The sequence below is a fragment of the Polyodon spathula genome, chromosome 44, assembly GCF_017654505.1.
Source record: "Polyodon spathula isolate WHYD16114869_AA chromosome 44, ASM1765450v1, whole genome shotgun sequence".
Lineage (NCBI taxonomy): Eukaryota > Metazoa > Chordata > Actinopteri > Acipenseriformes > Polyodontidae > Polyodon > Polyodon spathula.
In genome coordinates, this window is record NC_054577.1 from 2,717,846 (window position 1) to 2,730,094 (window position 12,249).

General features: G+C 43.4%; 2 protein-coding genes across 2 annotated transcripts; both read left to right on the plus strand.

Moving 5' to 3' along the window:
* Window positions 1–13: 13 nt before the first annotated feature.
* LOC121305678 (vigilin-like) lies at window positions 14–4,695 on the plus strand. Its single transcript, XM_041237370.1, has 4 exons — window positions 14–105; window positions 816–1,044; window positions 1,159–1,290; window positions 2,628–4,695. Exons 1-4 carry the CDS (start codon window positions 14–16, stop codon window positions 2,718–2,720), a joined length of 546 nt encoding a protein of 181 aa, XP_041093304.1. The 3' UTR covers window positions 2,721–4,695.
* Window positions 4,696–8,612: 3,917 nt separating this feature from the next.
* On the plus strand, window positions 8,613–10,710 carry LOC121305725 (BTB/POZ domain-containing protein 17-like). The gene has a single exon (XM_041237454.1). The coding sequence runs from the start codon at window positions 8,950–8,952 to the stop codon at window positions 10,087–10,089; it is 1,140 nt and encodes a 379-aa protein (XP_041093388.1). The 5' UTR covers window positions 8,613–8,949; the 3' UTR covers window positions 10,090–10,710.
* Window positions 10,711–12,249: the final 1,539 nt, after the last annotated feature.

Genomic DNA, 12,249 nt, shown 5'->3' on the forward strand with positions numbered 1-12,249 from the left:
CATACAGTAGCCGATGTCAATCGAGGGCTGTGGGCTACAGCGACGTCATCCCGGTTGCGGCAGCGAGGTTCTCGAGGTGGGGCAGCACGATGTCAGTCGAGACGGGTATGGCAACGTACTTAGATCTACAACGGCGCAAGCTCGAGGCCACCATGAAAGTTTTGCCATGAAACAGACCTTGTTCCGACGACGATAAATAGAAAAAAACTCACGACGAACATAACTTAGGCTAGGCAGAGACGTGCTCTGTCGAACATAGGCTGACTGATTTTCAGCTCACATAGTTTGGATGTGCTGCCGCAAAAGAGAGGGGGGCAGCTTGCACACGGGGGGGGCAAGGGCCTGTATCTGCACTGACTGAGGAGGGACACAGAGGCGATGTGGGTAGGAGGGAGGGGAAGAAGGTGCGTACGTGTGTACTTTTCGCTGTAGGACGGGGCCTCCAGAGGGGAGAGAATGGTGCGGCTGTGTATGGTAGATGATCCCAGGCCAGGGCACGGCTGAGTGTGTAACTTTGGTCATGTGTGTCCTCCGCGCTGCACCCATCAGTTGATATATCGGTTCCCCCCCAGCCAGGCTGATGTCATCGAGGTTGGGCAGCGATGTCATCGAGGTTATGCAGTTTAGAGTACAAATCAGCTCTGGCCAAAAGTTTTGCATGAACCTAGAATTTTAAGATAAAAAAAAAAACTATTTGAACATAACTTACAGCAGAGAGATCTGGAACAAGGCTGCTGCTTTTCAGTCAGTTTGGAGTGCTGCACAAAGAGAGGGGGGCAGCTTGCACGGGGGCAGCATTGTATCTGCCTGAGGAGGAGGAGGAGGAGGAGGAAGAAGGTGCTGTTCGAAGGGGGGAAGGTGGGCTGTATGAGTGATCCCAGGACAGGCCCCGCTGATGCACTGTCTGTGTGTCCGCCTGCCCCCCAGGTTGATATCCGGTTCCCCCAGCCAGGCTCCGATGATCCGGACCGTGTGACGGTGACGGGGCTCCCGGGGAAAGTGGACAATGCCATCGACCACCTGCTGAACCTGGAGGAGGAATACGTGAGTCCCAGTACAGGACTGAATGAGCAGGCTTTCAGATTCACAGCACTGAGCTGTCAGCTAAAAGCTGGTTTCTGACAGCAGTGTGTGTGTGTCTGTGTGTCCGTGTCTCAGATGATGAACGTGACAGAGACAGAGACGATGGCAGCCTACATGAAGCCCCCGTCCCGCCACGAGGTTGACCAAAGGGGGCCGGTGAAGGGCTTCGTGGTTCGAGACGCTCCCTGGAACGTGTCGGGGACTGAGGTGAGCGTGGACTGGATGAGCCGGGCAGAGCTTATTAATGCTTCCCACAGTAAAAACACAGCAAAGTGTAACAACGCATTGGACGCTGTGAGTTCTTCCCTGGACTGAGGAAGTTCGTGTCCCCCCACGGACAGCTTGATTTCTTGTCTCCACGACTGTAATGTCAGACGTAAAACCATGAGTGACCTTGTGTGGAACACAGTGTGTCAGTGTCGTCAGAGATGAACGCTACGACCAGAGGAACAGCGACGGTGGCAGCCTACTGAAGACCATTTCGTATCCATTGGTTCGAGACCGCTCCCATGTGATCGTGTTTCGGTAGAAACAGACCAAGGTAAAGCATAGGGAAGCATTGTAAAGCACAGAGAGGTCTGGTAAAGCATAGGGAAGCATTGTAAAGCACAGAGAGGTCTGGTAAAGCATAGGGAAGCATTGTAAAGCACAGAGAGGTCTGGTAAAGCATAGGGAAGCATTGTAAAGCACAGAGAGGTCTGGTAAAGCATAGGGAAGCAAAGCATTGTAAAGCACAGAGAGGTCTGGTAAAGCATAGGGGAAGCATTGTAAAGCACAGAGAGGTCTGGTAAAGCATAGGGAAGCATTGTAAAGCACAGAGAGGTCTGGTAAAGCATAGGGAAGCATTGTAAAGCACAAGAGAGGTCTGGTAAAGCATAGGGAAGCATTGTAAAGCACAGAGAGGTCACAGCGAGGTGGTAAAGCATAGGGAAGCATTGTAAAGCACAGAGAGGTCTGGTAAAGCATAGGGAAGCATTGTAAAGCACAGAGAGGTCTGGTAAAGCATAGGGAAGCATTGTAAAGCACAGAGAGGTCTGGTAAAGCATAGGGAAGCATTGTAAAGCACAGAGAGGTCTGGTAAAGCATAGGGAAGCATTGTAAAGCACAGAGAGGTCTGGTAAAGCATAGGGAAGCATTGTAAAGCACAGAGAGGTCTGGTAAAGCATAGGGAAGCATTGTAAAGCACAGAGAGGTCTGGTAAAGCATAGGGAAGCATTGTAAAGCACAGAGAGGTCTGGTAAAGCATAGGGAAGCATTGTAAAACACAGACAGGTCTGGTAAAGCATATTGTAACGCACAGAGAGGTCTGGTAAAGCATATATATATTTCACATTTTTGTGTCAGTTTTTCGTTACGTATGTGGGGAAAACTACCAAGCGGTGTGTAATTCAGTATGTTAACAATATTCAACAGGCTTCATTTGACTTTATGAAGCACATTGTGTTCATTCTATAGGGGGATGGTGCAAAACTTTTGTCCAGAGCTGTAGAAGCTGTGCTTGCTGAGCGCCTGTCTATTCTGTTGTGTTATGCTGCCCCCTGCAGGCGCCAGATATGAGCAGCGCTGAGGATTTCCCCACCTTCGGAGTCGGCATCGCCCCCAAACAGACATCAGCCTGGGGCCCAAAGAAGTTCTGAGAGAGGAGAGAAGAACGGGAGAACAACTCCTGGGAAACTGGCAGGATCCTTCCTCAACCCTCCTTCTGACACTCCCTCCGTCTCTCTCACACAGGCAGACAGACCTGGTTCAAGAGAACGGGGTTTCGGACAGCGATTCGTTTCTGCTGGGCCGGGGGTCCAGGTTTTACGGTTATTTTTGAGCTCAGATCGTTATTCTGCTGTTTTGAGAGAGAGAAGTGTGCCTGGATTGTGAAAAAAAACCTGGAATGGCTGAGACCGCTACGCAGTGGGAGCCTTACTTTCCATCCCCTGCTTTCTTACAGGTCTCAAAAATCCTTACAATATCATTCTTTATTTTTTTTTTTCTCTGATGTTTGAAAACTTTTAAAATGTTTCATTACTCCCAGTCAGGAATAGCTGCACCTTTGCGGTCCATTTATTCAGCGCTCGTAAGGCGCGTCTGGTCCAGTTTATTTTCACACGCGCTGTTTTTAATTTTTTTTTTTTTTAAAGAGTAAAACAGGTTTACATTGAATCACAACAGGACTCTCAGTACTGCGTCTCCAGCCAAGCCCCTCCCCTTGTTCGCTGTATTTTTCACATGCCTCTTTATAGACGTGCACAGTGATAAATCCTCTCCTGATCACTCGTTTTATCTCCAGACTCCTCAGTAATCGATCTGAGTCGTTATTTTATTACTGTAACATCTCGAAAAGCTCTTCAAGTGTCTGTGATGCTCTTTGAGCGCTGTCCTGTTGCTCTGCTTTAAAAAAAAAAAAAAACATAGTTACTTAAAAGCACTGATATAACTCTTAGAAAGAAAAAAACAGCGTTTAGATTTGACATTTCGACTGAACTTCATGTGAACAGTGCGACGCTGTAGAACAGCCCTCTGCTGCACGGCGGTCCACTGGTATTAAGAATCCCTAGACGCAGAGTGTTGAGAAACCAGTGAAATATTTTACTGTATCTGATTTTTGTTCTATTGATTTGTTTTTTTTTTTGTCACTCAAAACTGACTCCCTTTTTTTAGAAAAATGTATTTATTTGTAATTATGGCACTGAAACTACTTGAACTTGACTCATTAAAAACTATTTAACGAGTTATCTTTCTCATCTGTGGTGCTGAAACTTACCTGCCACCTTCTCACTGCTGAAAGGGATTACCATATATGGCAGTGGTACCCAATCCCGACCCTGGAGATCCGTGCCAGGTTTTCACTCCAAGCAGGTCCTAATGTAGTTAACTGAACCTGCCTAGAGGCAATTAACTCATTTAGGACCTGGTTGGAATAAAGACCTGCGCTGGAATAGATCTTGGAGGGGGGCCGAGTTGAGTACCACTGAGCTTATCCCCCATACAGATCTCCCATCATTTTTCCGAAGATGTATTTTGATGGCCTCTATCATCAATGCACTGGTTTTAAATGAAACAGATATTTAAATTGGACCCCGAAGACTTATAGTAGAAACGCTTGTCATTTCATTGAACAAGTTTTTCAGCATTTCTAAATCCTGGACCATTGTGTGATTGGATGATTCCCTGCTGCTGAACTTCTACATCTGTACATTATTTATTATCTGGGCTGACCACAGTGTCGCCAACGCAGCAGGACTCTGGAGGTAAGAGGCTCAGGTGGCTGGATGCGGTAGCTTTGGCAGAGATGGAGACTCCCATGGCAGTTTGGTTCTTTCTAGATTTTCGTGATTTCATGTCGTGATTTCAGCTAAGCATCGTTAACAAGCCTATGTCTGTGTGTGAGAGTCTGATTCCGCATTCACCCCTCCTGCGAGGCTCTATACCATCGTGTTTTCAAAACGCGTTCGTGAATTAAAGGATGATCTTCATAAACGAGGGTGTGGATTTTAAAAAAAAAAATCAAAATGTTTGGCTTTTTCAACTTGAGTTTTATTTTTTATTTTGTATTTCTAGTGTGTGGATCGGGTTACAGTTAAACCCGGAATGGATCAAAAATGCTGTGAAGTGGGAGCGCCCCCCCCCCCCCATCTCTGTGGAGAGGCATCAGCCAGCGGTCTATTCCTTTTACAAAGTGCCAGACAGGCATGTGCGTGTGTGTTGAAATCTGTTTCTTATTTACGTGTTCTCTGGTTCAAGTTATTGCCACTGTTGTCGTAGAAAAATATGCAACACCAAACAAACAAGAAAAATGACAACAGCATGCGTGTGTGTGTGTGTGTGTGTGTGTGTGTGTGTGTGTATATATATTATATATTATATAATAACGTTTGATTTTTGTAATATATTTTAAATAAAACGATCAGCTCTTTTCTAATCTTTGTTTTTTTTTCTGCCAGGTCAATCGTTTTTTTGTTTTGTTTTGTTTTTTTGTTTTTTTTTATTCCGTCAGCTCCTGTCATTGTAACTGACACCTTGCAGGGGTACTCAGCACCCTAGGAAGCCACTTTTGGGGGCGCATCTCTTGACCGAGGAGTGCATAGATCGATGAGCAGTTTTAATTGGGTTAGCCTTTCGCACGGAAAGAGTATTGACAGATCGCCGAGATCCTTTGCACCATTCAGATGTTTAGTATTTGAGGCACCATTTACCTAATCTATGAGAGCCGTGCATTGCCCACACCACCCGGCGCAGCCCCGCGTTGACAGTAACGCAGTCTATGCACAGGGCTGGGCTTTTTTTGCTTGTGGCGCATTTCTATACTCAGTTGGCGATGCTGAAAATACCGGCAAAGCCTCTGTCTCGCCCTAAAGAGATTTCTTAATGTTTTTATCAGATTCCCGGGACATGCAAGGGAAAAATCAAAGAGGGCTTCTATGCAGTCGCAGGTAATCTACTAGGTTATATGCAAGTTAATGAACAGGTAATCCCATCATTATCGTTTATTAAGTAGAGGCTACATTATTATGCAGAGTTCCCCAACGTCACAGCTGCTGTGGACTGCAGTCAGATCCCCATCAAGGCACCTTCAGGACCAAATGAGGCGGATTTTGTGAACAGGAAATCCTTTCACAGCATTAAGGTACAGGTACTTATGACGTTAACACTTACATGAAATTAAAAACGAGCTGCAAATCAGCAACTGATGCAAATAATCCAACATTTTAATGACAATTACACAATGCCAGTGCTAGACAGTAGGTGTCAGAGTTTGGATAATACTGTACATCATCCATGACTTGACCTCAATTATTCTCAGATGGTCTGTGACAGGGTTAATCGAATCTGGCCAACTTCTGAATTAGTTAAACCAGCTACAAGGAACAGGGCACTGAACTCCACTATTTGCAATCCTTACTGTGCTTTTTATGTTATTAGACGCTGGTTGCTCTTTCACGACACGTTACACGTACACGTTTAACCCCCGGTAATGGTCCGCTTGTCGATGCTGTGCTGTTCACCCACAGCATCGTACACTCTTACAATGTTTGATAACCCCAACGTGTTGCTAATTCCCTTGTTTTCGGAGCTGAATTCATTCATTGCAGCTAGCAAACCGCAAAACGACGTCACACGCGGTCCGTTTCCAAGCCACGCCCTTTTCTAGAGAAACGAAACTCTGGAAGGGTTTTCTAGAACAGCATCCGAAACCTGTCTGAGAAGCGGACTCCGGGCTTCAGGATCGGGTCACCGCGGCTGGTCGTAGTCATGGTGAGTGTGAGTAATTAACAATAACCGAGCGGGTCGGCGTTTCTTTTGGAAGCACTGGGGGGGGGGGAGGCTTTCGGTCGAAACGTTTGTCGCTGATAAGGTTGCTTTTAGTGTTTCTGAGGTTTTTAGGGTTAGCTTTCAAGTACATAACTGAGTAAAATACGCTTTGAAAATATGTTTTGCTAAAATAAATATATTTACAAGTGCACTAATGCAATAATAATAATAATAATAATAATAATAAATAATAATAATAATAATAATAATGATGCAATGCAAAGGCAAACAAAGCGTACAGTACTTGCAAAACCCGTTTGTGCGTTCTTTGTGACGTCATTCAATGCTCAATAATACCTCTGAAGGTTCAAGAAACGCAGACAGGTCTCTTATTAACGTCACTTTTGTATTGCTGAGTATCTGTTTAAGTATTTGAGAATCAAATCTGCAGTGTCTGATTTAGTTTTCTTTTAGTTTGTACTGAGGAAGTCACCTACAGCTCTGGCCAGCAGTTATGCATCGCCTAGAATTTTAGGATTGAACAAAGAGAAGGAGAAGTGATACCTTTGGCCAGCAGTTATGCATCGCCTAAATAATAGGATTGAAACAAACTCTTCAAGAGAAGGCACTATGGAAAATAACCTGATTAATATATTATTCAAGGATAAATTAATTACTGTGAATAATTATTATTTAGTTAGTCCAATAAAACGTATCACTTCTCCTTCTCTTTGTCAATCATGTCTGGACTAAGACAGCTACCATTTAATCTATCTATGGTAAAGGATAGGATAGATGCAACATTTACAACTATATATTATATGTGGTGTGTATATTATTATATATATATATATATATATATATATATATATACACACACCAAGCATCAAAAGAAACTTATCAATACTATAACGCATTTATTTTCGGATAAGGTATAGAAATGACGGATGTTGACAGTTGTTTGGACGCTGGATACAGAGTGATTTCAGCTGTTGAATTGCAAGCTTGAATAAAAGCAATAAAGAAAATCATCGAAAAAATAACAATATGCCACGTCTGTTGAGAGAGCAGCGCCTTCGTGCGATCGGCACGTTGGAGGCTGGACTGGGGCAGCGGGGCTGTGGCTCCCCGTCTTGGGCGCTCACAGCTAGCGATTTCACACCTGGCGAGACGGTGTGACCAGAGCCACTCTGCCAATGACGGGCCACCAACCGGGAGACCAAGAGTCACAACACCTGCCCGAGAGCGACAGATCATTCTGCAGCATCTTTGTGATGCCAGCTGTTAATCAGCACAGTAAAAAGTCACTGCGCCTGCTAAAACGGAGCTTGTCATTTTTCGATCACATCTGGTGAATTTTAGCCACATAGAAGCAATACGTTTCTTTTGAAGCTCATATATATATATATATATATATATATATATAAACTATGTACATCATTTAGATGTTTTATTTAGCATCACGCGATCAAAGAAACTACAAAATGATCTTGCAAAAGTCAGTTGCTCATTATGTGGAAAACTAGCAAGCAGTATGTAATTAACATAACATTATTCAGCAGGTTTCATTCAACTTCATGAAACAAAGTTAGATACAATTCTGTGGGTTGATGCTAAACTTTTCTTCAGAGCTGTACAGTTAGACAGATCCAAAATATCAAAGAAAACAACAGAAAGCCAATTCCTTTGGAGGCTGACAAGGTTGATGAGCATGACCTTCCTCCTCAGTGTGCACTGAATCATCTAGAATACGTACTGCAGTGTTTCACCACAATTTGATGCTCGATTCAGCGTGTGAGAGACGTGGAGATGGACTGACAGACAGCAGGAAGTAATCACACTGCATTGATGGCTTTGATTATCTGTACAGTAGGCTGTGTGATCCAGTAGTTAAAGAAACAGGCTTGTTATGAGGAGGTTTCAATCCCAGCTCAGCCACTGACTCACTGTGTGTGACCCCGAGCAAGTCACTGAACCTCCTTGTGCTGCGTCTTCTGGGTGAGATGTTGTTGTAAGTGACTCTGCAGCTAATGCATAGTTCACCACCCTAGTCTCTTATCTTGTAAAGCGCTTTGTGATGGTAATCCACTATGAAAGGCGCTATATAAAAAAATAGATTATTATTAGCCTGCTGCTGCGGAACTACACCACTAAACACGTCAAATTTAAATTATATATATATATATATATATATATATATATATATATATATATATATACACACACAAGATACATTTATTTATGGTGAAATACCACTTTATAATGAGATATTTTTGGTGCCATGAACAAGGTACAATAACCCACCTATTATTATTATTATTGTTATTAACAGTAATGGATTGGCTTTGCAGTCATCTCTCTGTATTTCACCAGTCAGTATAACAAAAGGGAATCTCATTTACTTTATGCTTGTTTTTGTTTTTGTCCTTTCTTTGTGATTGTCAGTCTATTGATCCCTGTAAACCATCACACCATCTGAATCATCTCAGTGAATTCGTTGGAATCCTTGAGAACCTTTTCAACAACGAAGACTGCAGCGACGTCCAGGTCACTGTCAACTGCAGCCTCCGGCTCACTGCTCATAAGTTCCTCTTGGTCACTCAGAGCGATGTCTTCCGGACCATGTTGTCCAGCGAACAGTGGCCAGACTCCCAAGAGAAAAGCGTAGCGCTCACAGAGGAAGAGCTGTGCGTTCCCCACTTTGAAGACTTCCTCAGGTACTTCTACACTGGCACCATCACCATCGTCAGTGACAACGCCGTTCCAATTCACATGCTGGCCAACAAATACAACGTCTCCAATTTGAGAAGCAGCGTCGAGAACTTTATGCTGACCAACTTGTCTCTAAAAGGAAACCCAAACCCGGCCCTGCAGTGGAAGAGATACGCCAGGCTTGCTGATGTCACCGGGCTCGAGGAAGCTTGTGACAACTTTATCGCCTGGAACATGGACCAGTTTATGGGTTCGCCCGAATGGACCGAAACAGAACACGATCACCTCTTGGCTCTTCTCCAAAGATCTGACCTGGTGGTTGAGAGTGAAATGACCCTGCTGATCGGTGTCATCAACTGGATTGATCATCATCCAAACCAGACTGAAGAGATCTTAAAACACATTAGGTATCCCATGATCCCGCCTCAAGACTTATTTCAGTACCAACCCTCAGAGATTAAAGACCAGGATGTGCGCTCCTATATACTCTCACAGGGTTTGATGGCTTATCATGTCAACTCTGTACCTATAGATGTCATAAAGCAGAGGTACGACATCACTTCAGTGGCTTTTACACAGAGGCTTTATACGTCAAAAACCAACGGGAGTCCTTTCAAAGTCACAGAATACAGTAACAAGGACAAAGACAGTTGTCACATATCATTGTCAACCAAGCATTTCCAACAGATGTTTAACTGGTCCATCAACTTCTACCCCAAAGGGCAAAGACCCAGTTTTATGATGAAAGATGACAACCGTGCTAAGGTAACATGCCAGCTGTTCAACTATGTCTCAGCTGAACAGAAATACAAGCACAAACTCTGCATTCTGCTGATGAAGTTTGTCGATGAGGTGTGGTGTGTGCGTGACGTTAAAACCTTCAGTGTTGTTCCCTTTAACCAGACCGTCATAGACGACCTGATCCCACTGTCAGCGAGAGGTCAATATGTGTGCAATGACACAATGAAGCTTCATTTCATTGGAGAAACATTCCCAGAGACAGACGACAACGAGTTTCTTCAGCCCGCCAAAAAACTCTGCTTTGGTTGATCAGCGGGCAACTTGAGCTGTGGAAGAAAGATTGAGCCGCCCCGCACCCTGCAGCACCAGCATCCACGAACGCCCCTTTTCCCACCTGTACGCCCCAGCCTCGGGGGCTGGTGAAGCAGATGGAAAACCAAACCACGAAACTCCGACCTCACAAAACATCTGAATCTGGCTCGGAGCCGGGCAGGGCCAGGGGGTAGGATAATAATGTAAATTTGTTAGGTGATTTGTTTTCTGTGTGTATATCTGTACAGCAGATTTATTATATGGACTACAATAAACAAGGGGGGGTGGTATCAAAGATGGGATTTGAGTTAAAAATTTTGTTTGTGTGGGGAAACAATCCATAACCTGTAAAAACGTTTTCCAAGCCCTAAAAAAAATGTTATCTATTTCCTATTTACAAAGCCTACTGGGACGGACGTTATAGACACCCCCTTAACGAGCTCGATGTTCATTCTTTGAACCCCTTTTAATTATTCAGTGTGTGTTAATCACACCAACGTGTTTGTAATTAATTGAATGGGCAATCGCAGATCGATGTGCAAATACAGCTCTGACCAGAAGTTTTGCATCACCTAGAATTTTAGGATTGAGGCATCATTAAAAACTTAAATTGAGATAATTTATTTAACATGATGTAATCACTACAAAATGACAAAAAAAAAATCTACACCAGAATCCATAATAAAAGTACAGTAGTATTTCATGTTAGATTTTTTGAAATGCTGCATTTTTCAATTTTGGTCAGTTTTTCATTAAGTCTATGGGAAAACTACAAAGCGGTGTGCAATTCAATCTGTTAACAAGGGAACATTATTCAGCAGCTTTCACTGGACTCTATGAAGCTGAGGGAGTTCATTCTATATAGAGGGGGTGCAATTCAATATGTTAACAAGGGAACATTATTCAGCAGCTTTCACTGGACTCTATGAAGCTGAGGGAGTTCATTCTATATAGAGGGGGTGCAATTCAATATGTTAACAAGGGAACATTATTCAGCAGCTTTCACTGGACTCTATGAAGCTGAGGGAGTTCATTCTATATAGAGGGGGTGCAATTCAATATGTTAACAAGGGAACATTATTCAGCAGCTTTCACTGGACTCTATGAAGCTGAGGGAGTTCATTCTATATAGAGGGGGTGCAATTCAATATGTTAACAAGGGAACATTATTCAGCAGCTTTCACTGGACTCTATGAAGCTGAGGGAGTTCATTCTATATAGAGGGGGTGCAATTCAATATGTTAACAAGGGAACATTATTCAGCAGCTTTCACTGGACTCTATGAAGCTGAGGGAGTTCATTCTATATAGAGGGGGTGCAATTCAATATGTTAACAAGGGAACATTATTCAGCAGCTTTCACTGGACTCTATGAAGCTGAGTGAGTTCATTCTATATAGAGGGGGTGCAATTCAATATGTTAACAAGGGAACATTATTCAGCAGCTTTCACTGGACTCTATGAAGCTGAGGGAGTTCATTCTATATAGAGGGGGTGCAATTCAATATGTTAACAAGGGAACATTATTCAGCAGCTTTCACTGGACTCTATGAAGCTGAGGGAGTTCATTCTATATAGAGGGGGTGCAATTCAATATGTTAACAAGGGAACATTATTCAGCAGCTTTCACTGGACTCTATGAAGCTGAGGGAGTTCATTCTATATAGAGGGGGTGCAATTCAATATGTTAACAAGGGAACATTATTCAGCAGCTTTCACTGGACTCTATGAAGCTGAGGGAGTTCATTCTATATAGAGGGGATGCAATTCAATATGTTAACAAGGGAACATTATTCAGCAGCTTTCACTGGACTCTATGAAGCTGAGGGAGTTCATTCTATATAGAGGGGGTGCAATTCAATATGTTAACAAGGGAACATTATTCAGCAGCTTTCACTGGACTCTATGAAGCTGAGGGAGTTCATTCTATATAGAGGGGGTGCAATTCAATATGTTAACAAGGGAACATTATTCAGCAGCTTTCACTGGACTCTATGAAGCTGAGTGAGTTCATTCTATATAGAGGGTGATGCAAGACCACTAAGTTGGGAACATTAAAACCGGTCTGGACTCATGTGTGGACCGTCTCTCGAAAAGACCCCTTTAATGACACGACGACCTATACCTGCACACTGGCAGAGAGCTGTCTGGGGAAATT

Bases quoted from the DNA above. Each gene is read 5' to 3' on its own strand.
- LOC121305678 (XM_041237370.1), top strand. From the start codon at position 14: ATGTCAATCGAGGGCTGTGGGCTACAGCGACGTCATCCCGGTTGCGGC. The intron at 106-815 runs GTATGGCAACGT...CTGCCTGAGGAG, and splicing joins CACGATGTCAGTCGAGACGG to GAGGAGGAGGAGGAGGAAGA. The intron at 1,045-1,158 runs GTGAGTCCCAGT...TCCGTGTCTCAG, and splicing joins TGAACCTGGAGGAGGAATAC to ATGATGAACGTGACAGAGAC.
- LOC121305725 (XM_041237454.1), top strand. From the start codon at position 8,950: ATGTTGTCCAGCGAACAGTGGCCAGACTCCCAAGAGAAAAGCGTAGCG.